At 32.1% G+C, this 24,024-nt stretch overlaps 1 protein-coding gene, 1 long non-coding RNA gene and 1 pseudogene across 4 annotated transcripts; all 3 read left to right on the forward strand.

The window, feature by feature from the left end:
- Window positions 1–4,663, forward strand: LOC131600075 (low specificity L-threonine aldolase-like; annotated as a pseudogene).
- Window positions 4,664–5,218: 555 nt separating this feature from the next.
- On the forward strand, window positions 5,219–6,902 carry LOC131600076 (uncharacterized). 3 transcript variants are annotated; one of them, XR_009282993.1, is made up of 4 exons: window positions 5,219–5,703; window positions 5,814–5,920; window positions 6,027–6,592; window positions 6,696–6,902. It is a non-coding gene; the product is annotated as an uncharacterized LOC131600076 (long non-coding RNA). The 3 variants fall into 3 exon arrangements; XR_009282992.1 differs by having other exon boundaries at window positions 5,222–5,703; window positions 5,814–6,205; window positions 6,318–6,592; XR_009282991.1 differs by having other exon boundaries at window positions 5,221–5,703; window positions 5,814–6,592.
- Window positions 6,903–8,546: 1,644 nt separating this feature from the next.
- LOC131600077 (uncharacterized) lies at window positions 8,547–9,103 on the forward strand. The gene is made up of 2 exons (XM_058872308.1): window positions 8,547–8,666; window positions 8,758–9,103. The coding sequence occupies exons 1-2, from the start codon at window positions 8,607–8,609 to the stop codon at window positions 9,040–9,042; spliced, it is 345 nt and encodes a 114-aa protein (XP_058728291.1). The 5' UTR covers window positions 8,547–8,606; the 3' UTR covers window positions 9,043–9,103.
- The last annotated feature ends 14,921 nt before the right edge of the window (window positions 9,104–24,024 follow it).

A 24,024-nucleotide genomic window follows, 5' to 3' on the forward strand; every position in this document is an offset into this window, starting at 1 on the left:
CTAAAACTCTTTCATCAAACCCATCGCATGCATTTCACCAAACCCATTTTTCAGCAACAATCTAGCACACAAAAATGGAGGAAGCATCTAAAACCATTGCACACCAAATCAGAGGTATTCAAAACAACGAAGAAGAGAGAATTAACATATCAATTTTCATTTTTCATTTTTTTGTTTAAAATCAAATCAAATCTTCGTTTTCGTTCCCAAATTTTCATCGATCTGGGAAATTCTATTTGAATTTTTAGGTTTGAGTTTGTTCGATTGAAATTCATTGCAACGTGGATGTTGTTGATTCATGAGATTTTGAACTTTGTAGATTTTGAAATTCTGTTCTAGATCGCTTGCTGTTGTTCAATGGAGTCGGCTCAGGTGCTGCCCAACAACTCTGCTTCGTCTCGGAAGCAAGAGCATCTGGAAGCTGGCAAGCGTCGAGTATTTGTTTGATTTTGATTTTGATTTTGATTTCGTGAAGGTATTCTGAAGGTGTGAATAGTGATTGTAATTGATTTTTACTTTTGGTCTGTTTGGTTTGATGTAGTTTTAGAGAAAATGGTAGCTAGAATAGTGGATCTTCGATCGGATACAGTGACGAAGCCGACTGAGTCAATGAGGGCTGCTATGGCAAGTGCTGAAGTTGATGACGATGTTCTTGGTTATGATCCGACGGCTTTACTATTAGAGACAGAGATGGCGAAGATGATGGGAAAAGAGGCTGCTCTTTTTGTTCCATCAGAGACTATGGGTAACCTTATCGCTGTACTTGTTCATTGTGAGGTTAGGTGAAGTGAAATTATTCTGGGAGATACTAGTCATATCAATATTTATGAGAATGGTGGTATTTCGACCATTGGAGGAGTGCATTCGAGAAAGCTGAAAAATAGTGATGATGAAACGATTGACATTGATTTGATTGAGTCTGCGATTAGAGATCCTAGGGGGGAGCTAATGTTTCCGACGACTAGGCTTATTTGCTTGGAAAATAGTCATGCGAAGTGAGCGGTTTTTGTTATTCTAATAGTTCGTGTTTTCAAAATTGTACATAAATTTTTGTTGATGAATTATGGCTGATAAACTTTCTCAATGCAGCTCGGGTGGAAGATGTCTCACTGTTGAATATACTGATAGAGTTGGAGAGGTTGCTAAGAAGCATGGATTGAAGCTTCACATTGATGGAGCCCGTATTTTTAATGCAGCAGTTGTAAGTAAATTTGTATTTTAACGATTCGACTTAAAATTTTACATTAAAGCCTTATCGCGCCTCAGTATGTACTAATAGCAAATTAAGTTGAAATGAACCTGCATTTTCTCTATGTCTCCTAAAGTATGGTTTCTCGCATAAGTTGAAATCAACCTCCTCACCTCATTTTTTTCCATAAATTTTTGTTTCTCCTTTTTGCGGTATATGAAAGCAAAAATTGCTTTTTGTTGGTTTTTCAGGCACTCAGTGTTCAAAACTTAATGAATCACAAAGGAAGCAGACCTGGCCGCCAGACTGGGTTTGATTTTGATGAGGAAGATCTCTTAGAGTTGGATCAGTACCATGATATCATTGTTGCGTCTGCCATATTTGGTATGATTTATGACTGATTATGTTCTATATTTGCTTTTTTGTCTTTTGTTTTCTGTTTCTCATAGCTCCATCCAATATATATCAGGAAACTATGATGTAATACAGCAGCCCAGGAACATTAGTAGAGAAGCAAGAAGAAACATTCCTTTCTATATGTTTATTGATGAAGAGACAGAAATGTATATGAGAAATGCTAGTATTTTGGATAGCAGCAGGAGAGTTGGATTGTGGAGAATCATTGTTGTCCGGAATATTCCATATGCTGATTCTAGGCGTAATGGAAAGGTTAATTGCTTACTCTTTGCTTACTCGTTATAAGAACATCAATAATGTGATTTATTGAAATCTAATACTATTTTTGACCTCTATAATGTATTTTCTTAACACTCTTCTTTCTGAATTACTTCTGTTTTTCTGATTTGATCTCAGAAATTTTATCTTTCTACATTTATCTTGATGCTGTTTGAATTTCACTTTAATCCGTGTAACAATTGTACTTGATTAATTGAGCTTTTATTATCTTTTTCCAAAATCCAAATTAATTGCTGAGTTTGGTTTTTGGTGCTTCCTACCAATATGAACCATGTAGTATAATAAAATGGGCTTTTTTTCCAAGGGCTGCTTGCATTTTGGCGTGGAAGGATCTGAATCATGTATGTCTTTGTTAATCTAGTGCATGAAGTGAGGCTTGAGGCTTCAATGCATAAAACTTAACAAAATTTATTTGTTGATTTATCTTCTAATATTTGAAATCTAATAGAAACATAGTAGGAAAGGTGGAAGCAAAAGGGTTTTAATTAGTTGAAATAATTATACAAGAAAGAACCGAGTTATTGATTTTATGAAGTATTAACAATTTGCTTTTTTAATATATTAGCAAATAACAATCAAATTTGTAACCTATTGAAGTATGATAGTGTTTTTGTCTTGCTCCCTATAAAGATTGTGGAACTTATTATGAATTATGATGCCTCTGAACATATTGCAGATTCCAAAACTTCTTCTTCACAGAATCTTCCCCAATATTCAATATTCAATTTGGATTGATGGGAAGCTTGAGCTCGTTGTTGACCCATATCAAGTTCTTGAAAGGTAAAATGTGCTCTCTTTTTCAATATATTTTTCTTCATATTTTTATTCCCTTTGTATGTGGAGAGAGGCAATTTTCTATTAACTGTCATTTATACTTTAGAGTTGAAATTAGTATTCTTTGACAAGTAATAAATATTATAATATCAGGCATACTCTTTTGAGGATTCATTTTTGATTAATTACTAAATAACTTTCGGCTTAGATTTACATGATTTATAGATTTTATTTACTATTTGGCTTCAAGTTTGTCTCTTTTCTTGGTATTTTCTATGAAAGTTTTGAAGATTTCTTATTGCATAAAACAGATTTCTTGGTATTTTCTATGAAAGTTGAAATAATGATAAGTTTTTGTTTATGGTTTACTATGTAACTACAGTGTCAAATAAAATTTTACTTCATTTTTCAATTGTCTTTTGAATGCTTCCATAAACGAGTGACTTCTCATCTTGCAGATTTGCGATTCCACTATTGATCCCTAGCCACACTCAATCACGGTTCCCTCTGCTCCGTTCGTCGTCGAAGATTCACTGTTTCAACAGTTTAGCATCTTGTAAGTTCACTTTATCAAGCTGAGAGTGGGAAATAGGGATTTATTGGTTTAACAATGTAACTTAGCATTTCATATAGCAGTTGTTTGTTCAAATGTCTTAATGAATCTCACTCTTATTTTCTTTTTGATTCTTATCTCACAGTTGTTTTATCATTGTTGTAATTGGTACTTTGGACGGTATTATTGACACTTTCATCTAGTCATCCTATCTTACCACTCGTTAGTATATTGAAACAACTTTCCCAGAAATTACATTTCATTTTGTTTTCCCGGCTGGTTCAGCAGCTCACAAATATGAAAGTTTCAATTTAATGTGTGGCTGTGCACAATTATGAAACGGTTTTGTACAGTGTTCTTGTGGGTAGAGCTGCAATTTACTAGTAATATTCAATATAATTCTTGCATGTTTTTTGCATTCTATTGTGCAAAATGAGGGCAACCAGCATGGTTGCTTCTGAATGTTTCTTAAACCATTTTCTTGTTCCCATTTTCTATCCCATTGGGCTGAAGAAGATATTTGTAATGAAACTTATATTTTTCATTGCTAATCCTTTTGCTTCTCTAGGCCTGGGGTTGATGAAGTTAAAGAAAAACTTAAGCATTTGGGTGCTGCTGGAGTTTTCACGGAGAATGAATTGGAAGTGAAGAATGTCAAGAGTCTTCTGGTATACCTTGGATTTATTGTTCCTGTTATGACTTATGTTCTGCTCTGAGATGCTATCAAAGCTGACAAATAAACAAAAATAATTTAAGGGTTGTCTTCTATACTAAAAATATAGAATTGAATGCTTACTTGAATCAAATTGACATGGTAGGATGGTATACCTGAACCTGCATTGGGATTTAACTGCGTTGGTGGCAATTCTGCTTCTCTGGTTCTCAAACTTTTAAGGTATGATATGACATGAGCTATTCAGTAAAGATTTTAATAAAGGAGACTATCTTTTTCTGTTATTAACTATCATTATTATTAAGATTTTAATACACATTACATTTTAATACACATTACATTGAGTTACGTATTTGACTTTATTTCACTCCAACGTTTGTGTCACGGGCTACAAAGTGGAACCAAACATGTCTTTGTTTCTTTCCTTTCTCCCTTTTGCCTCCTTCATTCACACTGCTTATTCATTTTCTAGGTAAATATCTCACATTGCTAGTTCATTATTACAATATATTATATATCAATTTTTTCACCTTCTTCCTGTTTTCTGTTCTGCAGTCTGAATTCCACAACAATTGAAGGACCTTTTGTTCAAGAATTCACTTTTCCTGCAAATTCAGCCTTCAATAGTTGTCATGCTTCTACCATTGTTGAGGTCATCAACTACAAACTAGTTTATAGGTTCCTTCTTTTTTAAGGTTAATATAATATATAATGAGTTTATTTTTTGTTTCACGTGCAGGTTGAGAAGGGTCATTTTTTGGTTGCATATTTTGGGGGCACATCAGAGGGTGCACCTGATGTCAAAATATGGTTGCAGACTTACAAGGTATATCTATCTATGTATGTATGTAGTTAATACAATCCTAAAAACACATAGGATATCGAGTGCGGCGTAATTTTTTAGAGGTCCTGACTAGGTTAGTTACAGGTCTAATAGATGTCTATTTAATTATGGTTTAACCGTGTCAAATATTTAATAAGATCCTGTTTAGTCGGCCTATTTTGCTCCTATGCGGTAGTTTACTTTGTACGCCCTCAAACGCAACCCTCGGATGAACAATAAAAATGAAAAGTAAAGTGTTTTTGACTGCTAGTTTTAATATTGTAAATGAAAATTTGATTGGCAGAATGGAATATGGAAACCACCTATAGTAGCTGATGAAGAATCAAATGTTCCTATGTGGAACCCTGTACTCTTCAAACTTCCATCAAATGTTTTACTGCTTTTCTACAGAATAGGCCAAGATGTTCAAAAGTAAAGTTTCTATCCTAACATTCTCCATACATAAATGCCATTGTTTAAGCAGTTGAGGATTGATTATGATTCATTTGATTTACTTTGCTTTAGATGGAGTGATTCATGAAACGGTCATATGATAAAGGTATTACATGGACAGAAAGAGAACAACTTCCGCCTGGTATATTAGGACCTATAAAAAATAAGGTGAAACCATAAACCACTCAAAACAGTACTCAATAGCATGCAAAATTAATATACTATATTCTATGAAAGTGAAAATGTTGAAGCTGGGTATAAAATAGAACACTAATACTTTGCCATTTTGCACAATAGCATGCAAAAAACATGCAAGAGAGGTAGTAAATTGAAAATTACTAGTATTCTATTGGTTCACAAGTATTTCTAGGCTTTTTGGCAAGCATGAGTTGTGTGGAGAAAATTTGTGGTGGCTAAGCATTTGTTGAGTATATCACTTCTACCCGATTATCATGTAAATTTTAATAGTCAACCTTGTTCAAGATATGGGAGAGGGAATGTGTCTTTTGGCTCAAAGTCACGCCCAGTTCGTTACATGTGCGGTATGTCACTACTATAAAAGTGCTTTACACGTTTTACCTGTTGTTTGCATGAACACCAAATCACTAGGTGTTAGAATGTTTAAAACTGTCGTTTTACCTGTTGTTGACAGTGACACAGTTCCATCTCACTTTGCCATACGGCACTTTGCCACAAGAATTCTCATCCACACCACCTCTTTCTACTGATGCAGTAGTTGGTTTTCATGACTCAAAACTTGTAAGCTCTCTTCAACACTACTTGCCATGTGATTGTGATTGATCTCACCTTCTTAATGTTTTTTAATTAATCATATATGTGGATAGTTGATTTTGTATACTTTCAGGAACCTCTTAAAAGTTTTCCACAGTTGCTAGTAATGGCTCATGAGTTAGGAATACTTACAAATATTAACACATTATCTCATATGTTTAGACGAAGAAAGTGAAAAACATAGCTAGTAAAATAAAAAGAACACAACTCTGACATACTTTGTAATTCCATTCTTTCATGGATGACATTAAAGTAAGCTTCCAGCTTGTTGTAAACAGTTTCTCTATCTTAAGATTTGTACAAGTGAAGATGTGTATACAATGCTTTCTCTTTTAACATTTTGTTTACCTTTACATTGAGACAGTGTAATGAAGTGAAGATGTGTATACGTCTTATGGTATCTGGCGTACCTGCTACGGTGGAGCACCGAGCCATTGCGGCAACAGGCACGTCCACCTTGGCTGCCTTTATGGCCAAGTGTGTTTAGAATTTCATTAAAGCAATGGATTTGTTGAAATTGAACATGGTAGTTGTGGATTAGGTGCATCCTTTGCTCTCAAACCTTTATGGTTCACTTAACAAATTGACGATTTTGTCGTCGGGTGTTGAGGGGAAAATAAAAATGAAGGATTGGACTGAGTGAGTATGACCTTGCTAATACTATTGATTATGCTTAACAAATTATGTCTTTACTTTGATATTGTGATACTTATCAGTTATCATCCATTTTCTGTCATTATAGTTTATGTACCAGAACAGTGGCGTAGAGGAGCATCAAATGAACCAAGCATCAAATGAACCAAAAAACAAGTGAAGATATACCGAATTCTGAAGAAATGTTGCCAAAACAAAAGCCAAAGAAGAAGAAGAAAACTTATATATGAAGAAAGTGTTATGACTTAGTTAAAATATAATTTTTATGTGTATGATTTTATAGTACTTGACATATTATGACTGCACATGATTTTGTATACTTTTTGGTTAATATTAAAAATATTTTGACTTAGTTAAAATATGATTTTTATGTGTATGATTTTATAGTATTTGCAATATTATGACTGAAAATGAAATATAACTAAATGGTGTGTATGAAATAGGGTGTAAATAGATATAATTGTTCATTCATAAATGGCGTATTTACGCCCGATTTTTACTAAATTAGGGGGTAATTAAGAACATATTTACACCCGATTTTTATTAAAATAGGGTGTAATTAAAACATAATTAAGCCCAATTACACCCGATATTTATTAAAATAGGGTGTAATTAAAACGTAATTACGCCCAATTACACCCGATTTTTATTAAAACAGTGTGTAATTAAAACGTAATTACGCTCAATTACACCCGATTTTTATTAAAACAGGGTGTAATTAAAAACATAATTACGCCCAATTACACCCGATTTTTATTAAAACAGGGTGTAATTAAAAACGTAATTACGCCAAATTACACCCGATTTTTGTTAAAAATAACGGGTGTAAATTCGTTAGACATTTCTCACCCTGTGGATATACACCCGATTTTTATTAAAAATAATGGGTGTAAATTTAATAAAAAACGGGTGTAAATTAACATTTTTGTACTAGTGAACATCTCTTAGATTAAATTACAGATTATAAAAGATTAATCTTGTTATATAAACTTTGTTTCAATATAATTTGTTTGTTTCAGCATCTTAATATCTATGCTATATAGATTTAAATATATTTAGGGTGTATAGTTTGAAATTTATATAATAATAATATAGAAGACTTGTGTTATGAAAAAAAATACATAAAAGAAAAACAAATTGAAGTGCTAATTATAATGGGTGTAAAGTTTGAGGATATTAAAAATTATAATCAAACAAATATTTATATGTTTGAATAAAATTAAATATAATAATTAAAATTGAATAATAAAAAATACGAAAAAGGAATTTCATATTTTAATTATGATTAAAATAAATTAAAGTAGTTTAAAGTGAAAGCTAGTCAAAAATATTTATGAGAATATTAATTTAGTTGATGAAAGATTTATATACAAGATAGAAAATAAATATTAAAATATACAAATATCTGAAATTAAAAATTTAGCTAGAATAAAATAATAATTTATTTATTTAACTTTATAATATTTTGACCAAAAAAAACAAAATTTAGATATTGTCAAAAAAAAAAAAATTGGAGAAAACAACTCGACTATCAAATACTCATTAAAGTGTCGGTGATAAAAATTTGACTTTATAACTTGAAAGGATATGGTTCAAATCTCATATGAGACAATCAAGATTGTAAAAAATTGTTTTGAATGATAAAAGAATATTTATCGTTAACATATTTTTAATTTTTGGAATAATATAACAACATAAATTATATTTGAATAATTTATCTAAGCCCTCCAAACCCCTTCAAGGTTAGAGCATGATGATTTTTGACAAAAGACTTTCAATTAGTTGTCAATATAACACACAAATTTGAAAATTTTACCAAATAAAAATAACATACGCCTAAATTTCTTTCCTTTTTTGAATCAAAAATAACATCTAGTATCCAAACAAAGACTTAATGATGTTTGACGTAAAACTCTATAAAAACCGAACGATGGGAGGAGAATAACACACACAAAAAATTTGATTTCTTGTTAATTATTTTTGAAACCTAGTTGCGTCCATGAATAAGAAGAAGGCGAATCGTTTCTGTACAAAAAGAAAGAAGGCTGATTCACAGAAGGTAAGGAAAATTACAACTCTATGATATTTCAACCATTGTTATAATTTTCAGCCTTTTTAATTTTATAAATTAGGTCTCTCATAATTCACAGGCAAACAATCAAAATATTGAAAGGTGTCAGAATTCATCTCTTGTAGATGAAACGAAGAATATGAACGAAGAGAGTCTTCTCCGACAGAAAATTGTTGAAGCTAGAGACAAATTGGAAAAGCAGAAACAAGACAATCGGAAGAAATTGATTGATCTTCTTATGATGAATGGCATTCAAACTCCAGATTTGCTAGCCAACCACACTATTGGTGGTCCAATCGATTTCATCAAGATGATAGATGAGAAAATTAAGGAGATTGATGCTAAGATTGCTTCACTCAATTGATCAAATGTTATTTGAAAGTATTTGTCATGATTATGAATAAAATTTGTAGATCTAAATAAAACTCAGAATAAACTAGTTTTTTTATTTTCTATCAAGAATCATCGTAAAAATTAAATAATTTAAATTAACATTTTATAGCATTTGTATTTTCATTTAGATACAATCTTATCGTACTTTTTCCAGTTTGCGAGAATCAAAAGTTTGCTTACATTGAAGAATCAAATTTTTGTTAAAATTATAATTCTAATAATGGAGTTTAATTAAAATTGTTTATTGAAACTTTAAACACTAACTATCATTTAGTTATAGAAAAAACACAAATATATGTAAGATGATATTGCAATATGATATTAATGCCATTACGGATCTTCAAATCCAAACCGATTCAAATAAAAACGTAAATCAATAAAAAAATCCGAATATAACATAAAAACGAATATTACTGGATGTGTTTGGATGTCATAGTGTAAAACTACTCGTTTTGGAACAGATTTCAGATTGATTTTTCAAAATCGATCCAAGTCGAAACGAACTGCGTATATATATTTTTATACTTATTTATTTTTTAATTATTTTTATTAATATGATATGTTTTGTTAATTTATTATTTTATCATACAAATTTTTTAATACTATTTATTAGTTTAGTTTAATCTATTTATTTTTATTATTACATTCGATTCAACCATAATCGATCATTCCCATTTTGTAATATTAGATTTAAATATAATATATTTTAGGGTTAAATAAGTTTTTAGTCCCTATAAATATGGCACTTTTCACTTTTAGTCCTTACAAAAAATTTCGTCGAATTTTGGTCCTTATAAAATCTTCCGTCATAAATTTTGGTCCCTTCCGTTAAATTGCTCTAACGGAGGCTTACGTGGCATGCCACACGTCTCGTCACGTCAGACAAAGGCAAAATTAAAGAAAAGGAGGCAGATTGCGGGGGTTTTAAACCCCCTTTAAATAGCCTTTTTTGCCTAATATATAGATACAAAACAATGAATTTCCATTTAATATAGACAATATTTATAGCTCTTTTTAAATCTTAATATTGCTTGATATATCACGTTAACAAGACATTTTTAAAGACCATTAAATTTCATCCGTTTAGAATATCAGTATAGAAGGTCAATACAAATACAAATAATGTTTAACAAACCATTCAAATTTGCAAATAAATATATTATTATGATAATCATTTGTAATTTTGTTTTGAAGATATTTAAATTATATTAAAATTTTCTCATTAATGAAAAAAATAATTGAAGTGTGAAAAAGTATATTAATTTTACTATAATTATTTTTATTTTTACTTCGACAATATTAAAAAAAAAAATTTAATTAATTTGTTATTCTCATTTGTCCCTATATATTTTTATAATAATATAATGATTCTGATTTTTACTTAAAATATATAAATTTAAACTTACTAATTGAATTGTGGCAAACAATTATTTTTATACAAGGGTTAAAAATTTAATGTGTAAAAAACTATAGTTAATGTATTATTATTATTTTAATATTGATGTTGGCTATTAAAAAAACCACTAATTTTATTCTTTTAGTACAAATATTTGTCATGAATATAACTTTTATAAAAAAAATAATTTATAAATTATAATCATTTTTTTATTTTTTGAAGATAAAAAAATAAATTACCTTATTTATTAACGATAAATAGTTCTCCCGAATGTAAATTGCATGCTCCAACATGAACCTTCGACGACTATTTTCGAAAAAATAAGATGAAAATAGTGAAGTATAAAATATTATAATAGGTGTATTATTGTTCTTTATTTTTATATTGCCAAATTTAAATAAAATACTAATTTACGTAAATGACATGCATTTCTGCTAAATATAGTTTTTTATAATAATAGTTATTTTATTTATTATCATTTATTTTATTAAATAGAAAAAATTAATTTGATTAATTGATAAAAGATAAATAGTTGTCCCACCCATAAATTATATCTTTCAATGATATTTTTTATTGATTTATTTGTCAAGTTTAGAATTTTTATAAAAAAATTATTAGGGATACTAATTTATATTAATTTTATTCAAATTATACAAAAAAATATTAAGTTAAATTCATTAATGAATAAAAATATCTATAGCTAGAGCAATACTAAATAAATAAAATAAACAAAAAAAATAAGAAAGGTGAGTAAGACTTTAATAATTTGATTAATTGATAAAAGATAAATAATTGTCCCACTCATAATTTATATCTTTCAATGATATTTTTTATTGATTTATTGGCCATGTTTATAATAATTATAAAAAATAATCATGAATAATAATTTATTTTAATTTTGATAGAAATTGTAAAAAATTATTGATTTTTAAGTTATTTAAAGGGGGTTTAATTTTAAGTTATTTTTTATAATCTTAATATAGAGTAAATATTTGGCTAAATTACAATTTTTGACTAACTACATTTTTGGTCCTATTATTTTACCATGCTCTCGAAATCAGGCTCCGTAAACAGTTTTGACTCCCTATCCCAAATTTTGGTCCAAAAGGCTAAAGTGTACTTATAATTCGTGACATATTTTTGATGATGAGACAAAAGTGTTTTTTAATTTTTCAAGTCGCTTTTTAATTAAACTAAAACAAATTATTATTTTTGTTAATTTATTAATATCTGATGTAATATTTTAAAAAAAAAAAACTCAGAGCCTTCTTCTAATCATTTTTCACGAATTGAGAAGACAAACATAAGGAAAGGAAGAAGACAAATTAAGAAGCCCTTTATATCACCATTTTTCTGAATAAAAAAATCCACGAAGGGAAACATAGATCAAACCGTCCAAGTAATATCACAAATTTTGAATCCTTTTCTAAGACCGAAGGATGGTACAAAATCTAAACACTAATTTTCATTCCAATATCAAACAGTGGTAGAATGTTACACTATTATGGTGCACCTTCGTCTTGGTCTAAGGAAAATCCCAAGTATTGTTTCAAGTATGTCAATTTTTAACTCTGAACTAAATATTGTATGTTACTATTACTGGTATCCTGTGATGAAATTGGTTTATTATTTTTGTATGCTATAGGCCAACTAGGAATGTTGTTAGATTGAGAATTAATCATGGGGGTGGGGGAGGGGGATTTTCATCAATACTCTTGCAAGCTTTATTTAAATGGAAAAGTACATGAAATGAATTGAAAATGGCATGTTGATTTTATGTCATATATAGCGATATCCAAATTAGTCAACAAATCGAGTTATCTAAGAATAAAAAATATGCGGTATATCGTCCAAAGTTTTCCTTTGAGTGCAGGCTTAGAACTCTGAATAATGATATATGTTTACCAAAATTTGCATAAGATATGAATGGTTATGTGTGTGCTAATATTTATGTTGAACATATAGTAGGTGAACTTATTGTTATAACAGAAGATGGAGTAAGGGAGTGTGTTGAAGATGTAAATGATCCAATAAACATTAACTAAGATGATGGAGTTCAAGTTGAGCATGGGGATATAGTTCAAGTCGAAGAGAGGTAAGAATTCCATGTTAAGGAGAAGGAAGAAAAGTTCACGTTGAAGAGAGGGAAGAAGTCCATGTTAAGGAGAAGGAAGAAGTCCATGTTTTGTGTTAAACACATATATGGAAATTGGAAGAAGACGAAGAAGAAGTATCCTTGTGAGAACATGAACGAATTATTATGGTAGACAACTAAGGAAACAATTGTGTAGGATTAGAAAGAGCCATATAAAAAATAAAAGATATAAATGAAAATGTTTGGAAATATGTGATGAAACTTTGACCTTTTTTATGGACTAGATCTACATACCATACTGAAACCCACTGTGATTTTCAAATGAATAACATGTGATAAGCATTAAACATGGCTATATTGGAGTACAGAGACAATCCTGTTATTACTTTGCTTGAAGGTTTAAAGCATTACATTACAATTAGGCTAGTGAAACAAAAGAATCTCTTGAGTCATTTTAGTGACACAATTTATCCCAGGGTTGAACAAATAATAGAAAGGTTAAAGAGGGCAACAGGAGGTACACCAAATTGGCATGGAGATGATGATATTAATCTCTTTAGTGACACAAATGGTATTGACACTTATAAGGTGAACTTACAACGACATAATTGCACTTGTTGTAAATGGGATTTGAGTGGAATTCTATGTGTCCATGTCATAGTTTGTATTTGGCATAACAAGGTTAAGGTTGATCCATATGTTTCATCTTATTATAGGTAAGACTTATATAAATTAACCAAATATGTTAGTTATGTGGAACTATTATGGATTGCTACACTTATACTAAGTACCTATATTAAACAATTATGAATTTCTATACTAAACTTATATGACTTATATGTTGGTGACTTACATGTTGAACTTATATGTGTGGAACCATGTTTTGTATGTTAGTAATCAAATAACCCCTTTTGAAGACGAATATGCTTTTATTGACGACAGCTAGTCCTTGATGATAACAACTAAAGTGGAAGCATAACAAGCTGTTGAAAATGTAAGCAAACAAAGCCAGGGTTTAATGTTTAACACAAAGATCCTCTGATGATGGCACTGATCTAGAATAAATCTCAAGCCTCATATCCAAGAAGAATTCAAGAAAGTGTCTCAATGACCGATATATTTGACAAGTCTTGAAGCTTCAAAAGTATGAAAGAGAGGAAGTGTGAAAGCTCGCCCTATCGCGTTTGAGTGAACAGTATGTTGTAAAATCCTAAGGATCTTTTCGTAAAGTTATACGGATAATCGCACATACATCAAAACAAGTTTTATAACTTGTATATATTAAGAAAATATTTCTACAAATGTTTTAAAGTCGTGCTAGTTGAATTGGGAGTAGTTAGAAAAGATCTGGACATTTTTTTTGTATTGGTCAATCGGTTGGAAATTATACCTAATTAATTGGGTTAATGCAAAAATGTGCCTAAATGTCTAAGACATTGTCTTAATGAATGGTAATTGTTTTGTATCTTTTCTTTCCTTCTAAAACCTTCTAAACATTTAATTTTAGGCCAACTAATCGATTAGAACATGATGCCAATCGATTGGCTCATTAATTTAGGCCGCAAAAATTTTCCTTTTTTTGTCACAACCTCTAGCCTATAAATAGAGGTCCCTTACCTAATATTTTTACATCCATAATTGAGATATCTCATTTCTCTCACACTCTTTTAAAAACATTTTCTCACTTTCTCTCACTTTGAAATTAGTCGTAGTGCTTCCGAGAAAGTTTTTTGTTTAGTAAGGGATTACATATTCATTGAGGGTATAACTATAAATTCACCAAGGATCATTATCTTGGTTGAATAACTCATCTATTAGGGATTGTTTGTTTGGGTTCAAAACTAAACTCCTTAAAAATCTTGAGGACTGGGGATTTTAGTTTTAAGTCCTAGGTTCGTAAGTTAAGCCCGGTTTAAAAGCTTACTTCGGTTCGAGATTAGCATGTGTATTAAAATATCAAGTTGGTTTGGGGTTGTAATTCTGGCACTTGTAGCGGGGAAAATCTGAGATTGAAGCCATAGGATTGACTCGACTCAATGTTTCAGTGAAAGTCGCCACCGTGCTTTATTGTTTCCAAAGGAAATGGGAAAAGAACGAAGAAAACCCAAAGTTTGTTTTTAAAACAAAAAGAAGAGATATTAGGTACGGGTGTTGATTATACAAGGGGAAGGTTTTAAGCACCCCTCATATCTGTGGTACTCCACAGGAACCTTTTTGAAAATCTGTGTCGTGTGTGTTAAAAAAAGAGAGTTTGTTTTATTTTTAAAATAAGCTCGGCAAGACATTAAGCCTTGTGCCTACATACCTCCTCAGTGCAATGGTGAAGTCAGAGCTAATGTAGTTCCACTTAAAAGGGAAAACGTTTAAAAAACGAATAAAAACTTTATCGTCGTCGGAGAGAAATACTCAGCCATTGATCTTGAGCATGAGAACAAATGAGTTTTTTGCATCGCAAATGAAAGAAGGGCTCCAACTCGGATAGAAATCAACGAGTATGCCACTAGCTTTCTCACGCGGAAAAGATCTCATTATATCAATCAATTTCAAAATCGTGGGGTATCGCCACTCGTTACAACAATTAGTCGTGTCTAAACTTTTGAAGAAAATGCCACTAAGGGCAAAAGATATTTTTAAGAAAAAGATTTTTAAAGAGGTTTTACAAACATAAGAAGGTTTTGGAAAAAGGGAGAAGATTTTGAAAATTAAAGAAGGGGAGGAGATGAAGAGGCTATCCTATTGCGTAAAATAAAAGCTAAGGAAAAGAACGGTCTAACCGAAATAAGAAGCCAACACTTGACATTATGAGTCAAGGTAGATTTCCCATCCTTTGGAATATCAAACACCAAACCAACACATTACTTGGGGATCCAGATGAACTTATTATCTTAGCACCATTTTGCATTAAGCACATTAAAATTCTGACGAAAATCGGGCAGAGTAACGGCTATTTTCGGGTAAAATCCTTATCTCAATGCCTTGGAATTAACCATCAAGGACTTTCAAGGAAATACCTGCATACACAAACAGACAACAATCTAATGCCAGACAGACAGAATATCAACAGAGTAATAACAGAATAAGGGTCCAGAGGTACTAAGTCCATAAGTCCACATCTCCAAAATGCTCGGGATAGTAACCAATAGTCCGAAAAAGAGCCTTAAACGTTTTTTAGATTTTATTGTTTATTAGTGTTTTAGCACAAAAAGTAAAGTATGGTCCAAGTAGACAAAAAGAAAATAGCGGAAGCATAAACATACGTCCAAATGGACAAAGAAAAAATAGCGGAATATAAATGTCCAAATGGACAAAGAGAAAATGGCGAAAACATAAACATGATGAAATGATAAAATAAAGCAATAAGGCGAGAAATATAAAGTGCAATATAATAAAATGCGGAAATTAAAGTCAATTGTTAGATGTTAAAGATAACCATCTTGAAACTTGTCAAGTATGTTATCAAAGTTAGTAATAAAGATCGATGGTGAGTGAAGGATGTTCTCGGATTTAAATTCAATGGACATTTATCAGAAGCTTGATAAAATCATAGCGACTACATGATAAACCTCCATAAGTCTTAAATCAACCGCATAAAATTCTCTTCCATATTTGATCTTTTTTTTTTCGGGACACGAAATATTGCGCTATGTTAAGCAGATCGCCAAGTGATTTATGTAGAAATCACCCTACAACGAGGCCGGTCAAAACTTTATGTGCTAATGCATGCGAGAGAAGCGATATATAGATCACTCTCCGAAAGCAATACCGCACGAAAAGAAAAATAGGGAGCGATCTAGTCTTTACCAAGAATCCATAAGAATTCTCAAGGTATTAAGACTTTCATCGATCAAAATAAAAAGAAATAAAAGATGGAACCACATTCAAAAGCTCCTTTCATCCATAATTTCAATCACTTAATATTGCGGATTTGGATTCTCATCCTATCGACGCCCTAAGTCCATTGAAATTAGAGAGAAATTAGGCCTCTAACTTGTGATTCAAAGAAAATATCAAAAGAATGGAGTAGAAGAAGAGTTAAAACCAAAAACAAGTCAAAAACCACAAAAACAAGCATTCTGCCTTACTGAAATCGATTTCCCTCTGTAAGAAATCGATTTCCTGCCTGCAGACTTCAAAATCAGGCTCAAAAAACAGAGTGGAAATCGATTTCCCTTTGGAGGAAATCGATTTCCTGCGCATAGTTTTCAAAAAAACAGCATTATGAACCATAAAACTTAATTTAGACAAACATACAAACACCTTATGATCACATATCTATTGGAGCACGAATTTTCCATCAATTCACCATCAAATAGGACCAATATAGCATCAAAGATGCATTGAACACAAGCAACAAAGATCTATATCTTAGAGTTTAGAATTTTACCACTTCTTGAACAAAATGTTGGAGTAGCTTCAAGAACAAGCACAAAATGAGTAGATCCTTCAAAATTGGAGATGAACAAACAAAGAAAATAGTGAAATGTAGGAGGTTTAGTTCAAAACTAGTAAGATTCAATGTGAATCTCACTAATTATATGAAAATGAACTTTGGGTTAGAGTTTTGGAAAGGGTGAGAAATGAATTTGTAAGAACTTTTTTGGCTCTCCAAGCTTGAGAAATGAGGGAGTAGAGACCTTTATTTATAGGATGGGAGCAAGAGTAGTGGCAATTTGGTCTTTTTGCTTTTTGGTTAATTAACTTGTGTTTAATTGGTGTTTAAATGGTATTTAAATGGTAAAATGGTAAAATGGGGTTTAAGTGGGTTTAATGAAGGGAATTAATTTTGGTGAGGTGGAAATTGGTAAAATGACAAAAATGATCAAAGAAAATAGGTGCCAAAATGATGTCACACTTTCCTCCTTATTTTTTTTGAATTTCGCCCCAGGGAAATCGATTTCCCCTATGGGTAAATCGATTTCCATAGTGAAATTTTCAAAAATCCATTTTCTTGCACTGTTTTGATTTTTGCTCGATCTTTTACCTGTAAAATATAAACAAAAGAGCCAAAATACATATTTTTGGATTTTGGTTAGTATAAAACAAATTAGACAAATATAAATGTTTGGTGGTTCCCCTCAGAGACAAAGTGAGTATAAAAATGATACCTCAAGATTGTGATCTTGATTGATGATTGAAATGCAAATGATGTATGATCTTAGGGTCAAAAATTGAGGTATGACAATACTTACAACAGATGTCAAAATAGATGTCCTAACAACACACAATGTCAAGACAAATGTTATAACATCTGCTAACTTACAGCACACTTATCAAAACTGAAAGCAAATGACAGAATGATAAATAACACAATGAATTGTTAACTCAGTTCAGTGCAAACAACACCTAATCTGGGGGGCCACCAAGCCAAGAAGGAAGTCCATTATCACCCGTATTAGTTCAAAGCTTAAACACCCCTAGTTTACAACTTCTCACCTAATCAATACCCATCGCTACTTCTGCGTAGAAGTCGACATCTAGACCTGAGAAATCGCAATCCAACTTCTAATCACCATAGTGATAAAACAATCATACACCCTGTGACAAAGGGAACCTAAATAGAAAGATCATACTTTCCAAAAAAATACTTAGTTAAGCACCCTAACTAGGAATAATACTTGATCTTGCTTAAAAGCTTTGATCAAGAATACCACTCAACTCTTTTGCTTAAAAGCATAAAGAGTGAAAACACACGTCCACCTCAATGTATCAGAAGAAACATCAGTGACATAAAAGAACATAACACACGAAGAACTTGCGAGACTCCTAAAACAACAACCCTTATTTCACCCATGATTTTCCTTGTATGAATGCTTGGCAAACTAGGTTTCCCAAGTTCTTTTTTATCAATACTTGTAGAATAGGCTTGGACTTTAAACTGAATCCAATCTTCTCTTTTCTAAAAACAGCTGCAAGATCTTTTCACAAATTAGAAAATAAAATAAAATAAAATAAAATCTTAGAATTTCAACATCTTGCTCAACATCAGTTAAGAACCATGTTTTAGAAAAATTATGCCAATTACAAAAACCATGGAACTAACAGAGGTGATCCTGGTAAAAACCCCGGTTCAAATTGTAAGCTCGTCTCGGATAAAAGCTTCCTTAGGTTAGAGATCAGCTCGGTATAAAACCCAGTGGTTTGAGGTCAGCCTATTCAAATCCCTAGTTTGGTTTGTGAGCTCAGGCCAGTTCAAAATCTCTATTTGGTTTGAGATAAGCTTGTGCAAAATTTGAGTTTAGCTTAGGGATTCACTACTTCAAGTTTCTATTTGGAAAGAATACTAATCGCTTTAATCCGTCGTTTGGAAGGAAGACTAACCGCTTCTCTTCTTTATTTGTTGTTTGGTTGGAAGTTAGCCAGAAACTTCATTTTCCTTGTATAAGGGGGTTCGAGAGTCCAATCTACTAAAAGCTCTTAATATTTACAGGATACTCTCATGAACAAATCTCTAGGGAAGGATCAGGTCTTTTCTTTTTGACCAACCTTTTATAATTTCTGGTGATATCTTTCTATCCCTTAACTATTTACTTTCTGTTGCAAATTTCTACAACATTTTTAAAATGGTTTTTCACTCTGAAAGTGATTCTTAATGTTTTTCAACTTTTGTTTTTCTAAATCACATAATTCAACCCCTCTTGTGTATTGAGTCACATGTCCAGCAAGTGGCATCAAATGTATGGGTGGCAAAACGGACTGTGGTCTGTCAAGCTGGCCCGCGCACCCGCTAAAAATTGGCGGGTTGGGTTGGAACTTTGGGCCCGCCGCTAGGGATGGCAACGGGTCGGGTGCGGGTTTTACACTATCCAAACCTGCACCCGAAATCGGAACTCGAACCCAAACCCAAACCCAAATGATGTTCGGGTAGCAAAATAACACCCACGCCCACATCCGTTGGGTTTCGGGTTTTTTCACCCAAACCCGAACCCTATAACAAAATACATAAAATACATTTTTCCTACAATTTTCCCCAATATGATATATATATATATATATATATATATATATACATATATAAGCGGATGTGATTTCGGGTTTCGGGTGCAGGTTTCACACTACCCAAACCCACACACGAAATATTGGGTGGCACACAAACCCGAACCGAAACCCAGTCAACTCGGGTGCGGGTGGGCCCGCGGGTTTGGGTCTGCTTGCCATCCCTACCTGCCGCCCACCAAAATCCACCGCCCGCTAAAGTAAGTCGCCCGCAAAAACCTGCCCCGCTAATTTTTTTATAGTAAAATTTGTAAAAAAAAAAAGATGTTTTTATAAAAAATTATTTTAAAAATAAGTGAAATTTTTGTTTAAAAGGTAAAAAAAGTCTATTAATCTATTAAAAAAGTGAAAACATATAAATAAAAATAGACAGGCAAGCCCGCCAATCCGCCATCTTGGCGGGGCAGACATGATTTTTATGCCCCATTTTCACTTGGTGGGCTTGCCCGCCACGCTTGTTTTTTGGAGGGCTTAAGACAGGAAGGGCACAGGGCGGGTGGGAGGCCCGTTTGGCCACCCCTAATCAGAGGCTAACTCATGTTTAAGGATAAATCGTCTCATGAGGAAGATGACTTCCAACAAATTTTTAAGCAAGTGCTTTTTCCTAAACATAACTCCATTATTTAAGGGTTCTAGGTTTGAAATATTGAAAGCTGAATTTAGAATCTTCATTAGAAGTATTGATATTCAATTATGGGAAAATATAATCATTGGTCCGTTTATCCCTACTCACCAATTAGATGGAGAAGTAATGGACAAACTCGATTCTCTTTGGACCATAGAATAGAAGAGGAAAATTGAAATAGATTTCAAAGCCAAAACTTTATAGTTATAAATTTAGATGATAGCAAAGTTCTTTATACTATAATTGAAAAACCGCCAAAAAAATGTGGGATACTCTTGAAATAATATATGGAGTTTCTCCAAATATCAAACAACACAAAATAAACACACAAGGCTAAGATGAAAATATTCTTCATCAATTTTTTTTCAAGGTTTAGAATTGCTAAAAATTATATTGAAGTTTTAGTCACTAACTAATATCTAAGAATTAATAATTTGAAAACAATTAAAAGATGGGAATGTTTGTAAATTTTATGAAAAATCAAAGATGAAGGAAATAATTAGAAAACTAAATGAACCGGTTCAATTACTCAAAGATGAAGGTACAAGCTCAAACACTAGAGAATCATCAACTTCATTAAACTCATATCAAATAACTCCACGGGCTTCCTTCGAAAGAACATACTCCATAGTTAAATGATATTCAGAATATTCAACATCGACTGAAGGAATCTCATGTGTAAGAAGATGTGAAGAAGAAGTAACATCCATTAGAATCTTCAAAATAAAAAGAGAAGACAAACAACTTACAAATAAAGAAGAATCAACCTTGGGGGCAACAAAGAACAAGGATGATCTTCCCATGGAGTGGAGAATATTTAAGGACCATCCAATTGACAATATTCTTGGTGACATCACAAAGGGAGTAACTACTCGCTCTAAGATAAGTAATTCATGTTATCACCTTGCATTTGTATCTTAAGTTGAACCTAAAAATGCAAAAAAGGCCTTACTTGGTGAGCATTAGCTTATGACTATGCAATATGGGTTAAACCAATTTGAAAGGAATGACGTATGGGACCTTGTCCCTCATCAAAAAGATCATCAAGTAATAAGCACCAAGTTGCTTGTTAGGAATAAACTAGACGAAAATGAGTGATAACTAGGAACAAGGCCCGGTTAATGGCTCAAGGATATATCAAGAGGAGGGCATCAATTATGAGGAAACATATGCTTCGGTTTCCCGCCTTGAGGCTATACACATTTTACTTGCCTTTGCATGCTCTAAGAATTTCAAATTATTTCAAATGTACGTGAAGAATGTTTTCCTAAACGGATACATTAATGAGGAAGTGAGTGTTTCAAAACCTCCTGTTTTTGAAAATCATGAATATACTAATCATGTTTACAAGTTAAAATGTGTTTTGTATGGTCTCAAGCAAGCCCATAGGGCTTGGTATGAGCAACTTAGCAAGTTATTACTTGACCAAGAATACTCTAGAGGGAAGGTAGGTATTACACTTTTCATTAAACGTCGAGAAAAACACATACTTCTAGTTCAAATTTATGTCGATGATATCATATTTTGTTATACTAACATGCATTGATAAAGGAATTTTCTAACCTAATTCAAGGAGAATTTAAGATGAGTCTAATGGGGGACTTGAAATACTTTCTTGGACTTCAAATCAAGTAACTCAATGAAGGAGCGTTCGTGTGTGAAACAAAGTATTGCATCAAATTGCTAAAACGATTTGATATAACTGATGCAAAATTAATTAACACCTTAATGCCAACAAATGGAAATTTGGACAAAGATGTATATGGTAAGGGTGTGGATGTCAAGAAATATAGAGGTATGATTGACTCTCTCCTATATCTTATTGCATCTAGGTCTGACATAATTTTTAGCATTTGTATGTGCACTTGATATCAATCGGCTCCTAAGGAATCATATCTAAAAGTTGTCAAACGCATCCTTAGATACCTTCATGATACATCTAAGTATGGGCTTTGGTGTTCCAACGGAAGCGATTGTAATGTGGTTGCTTACTCTGATTCCGACTTGTAAGAACAAGATTTTGATACAGATCTGGCCTTAGGTTTTGATGATAACATTACATGATATCTTAGAGAGAGAAAATTATTAATCTAACATTTTCTATCTAGTGTGTAGCTTTTGCTAACAGGCTATAACTCTGAATAAAAGACATGTGACATCATCAAGTTCTGAACACATCACACTTCGACTCTGGAAGAAAATAACGTGTTTAAAAATTCTATCAAGTTCGAGAATGCTTCTATAAAAACGGTTCTGGTGAACGTTAGTGATAGAACTTTTGATCGAGACTCTCATGAAATAGCTTTTTGGGCCTCCTCTATTTATGAGATTTTTTTGTCCCAGTTCTGAAGATTCTGAAGATTCTGAAGATAAGGTTCTAGAAGAACAAGTTATGAAGATTCAGAGGACAAAGCTTCTAAGGACCGAGTGCTAAAGTTATCAAGACAAGGTTCTAGATGGAAAAGTTCTGAAGACTCTAAAGACTTATGCTCTGAAGATTTGAATACCAAGTGCTAAAGATTTTAAGACAAGATTCTAAGTGAACAAGTTCTGAAGACTTAGGTTCTGAAGTTTCAAAAAGACCAAGTGATGAAAACTCTGGAGGCAAGGTTCATTACTCGGATAGGGTGGCGCTAGGTCATTACTACTGTACAATATTATGTACCACTCCCCCAATGACCGTTGGAACTGTTAGAACAAGATTTATTTCTAAACCTCATCTCTAAGTTTTGATGATAACAACACATATTTTATATATAAACAATTTTGTTTATAATGTTTTCTTGAGTGTGCAGATCAGAAAGCTCTCATGATTTAGGACTGTTGTCTAAAGAATCATCAGAAATGTTGTTGTCAGAAAGACTACTCTCTTTCATTTCTATAGGTACATGTGTTGCACCCAAAAATTTACCCTCTTCATTTCATTCATAATAAGTTTTTGTTTCATTATCATATGCATTCATGCATAAGATGGGATTAAGGTGATTTGGTATGTTTTTTGACTTCCTCATGCTATAGAGGAAGGTTATTTGTCAATCAGTGCAAAAAGGATTCAATATCCTCATTATTTTGGTCACTCAAGCTACAAGGATTTCTCATACCTCAAGACATTTCAATATGTCCTTTACTTAATCAGATGATTGAAGATTGACCAGAAATTTGAGAGAATTCACTCCTCATATCTTTTTGTTCCTTGTGTTGATTTTATGATCACCTGAGTACATGACTCCTTCTTTGAATAAGTTCTTAAAGCATTATCACCTCAAAATCATACAAGATGTCTTTTATTAAGAGATTCTCCATTTTTCCTAGAGGAATCAGGGCTTGGAATTCATGCACTCATCTCCTAACTTTTGACTGAGAATTAGGGTTTTGGTCAAAGTCAATCTCCCATTGACTTTTTGAGCAAAACTTGTTTCCATGGTCCTATATATGCCATAAGGTTCCCAGGGATGAAAGATTGGCCTTTAATTTTAATCAGAAGGTTTTCAATTGCTCAGATGAATTCAAGTCAATTAAATTAGGGGGGAAATCAACTATTGACATTTTAGGGTCAAAATCATGTTTATCAAGTCAAATCTAGTTAGCATACAATATTTGATCAAAAAAATCCATGGAGTTCATCAAGAATCAAGAATTATACAAAATAACCAAATTGGGAACTATGGTTTATATAAAATGCTAGTTGATTGACAAAATGACCATCTTGCCCATTTTTCTCAAATATATGAGCTCCAATTCAAATTTGGTCAAACATGGATGTTGTTCCTTATTCTCCATGCTTTCCAATCATATAAATAACATCTCATTTGGATAAAAATTGAGAAAGTTATGTTGGTGCAAA

The sequence above is a fragment of the Vicia villosa genome, linkage group LG4 (assembly GCF_029867415.1).
Source record: "Vicia villosa cultivar HV-30 ecotype Madison, WI linkage group LG4, Vvil1.0, whole genome shotgun sequence".
Lineage (NCBI taxonomy): Eukaryota > Viridiplantae > Streptophyta > Magnoliopsida > Fabales > Fabaceae > Vicia > Vicia villosa.

Bases quoted from the DNA above. Each gene is read 5' to 3' on its own strand.
- LOC131600077 (XM_058872308.1), top strand. From the start codon at position 8,607: ATGAATAAGAAGAAGGCGAATCGTTTCTGTACAAAAAGAAAGAAGGCT. The intron at 8,667-8,757 runs GTAAGGAAAATT...CATAATTCACAG, and splicing joins AGAAGGCTGATTCACAGAAG to GCAAACAATCAAAATATTGA.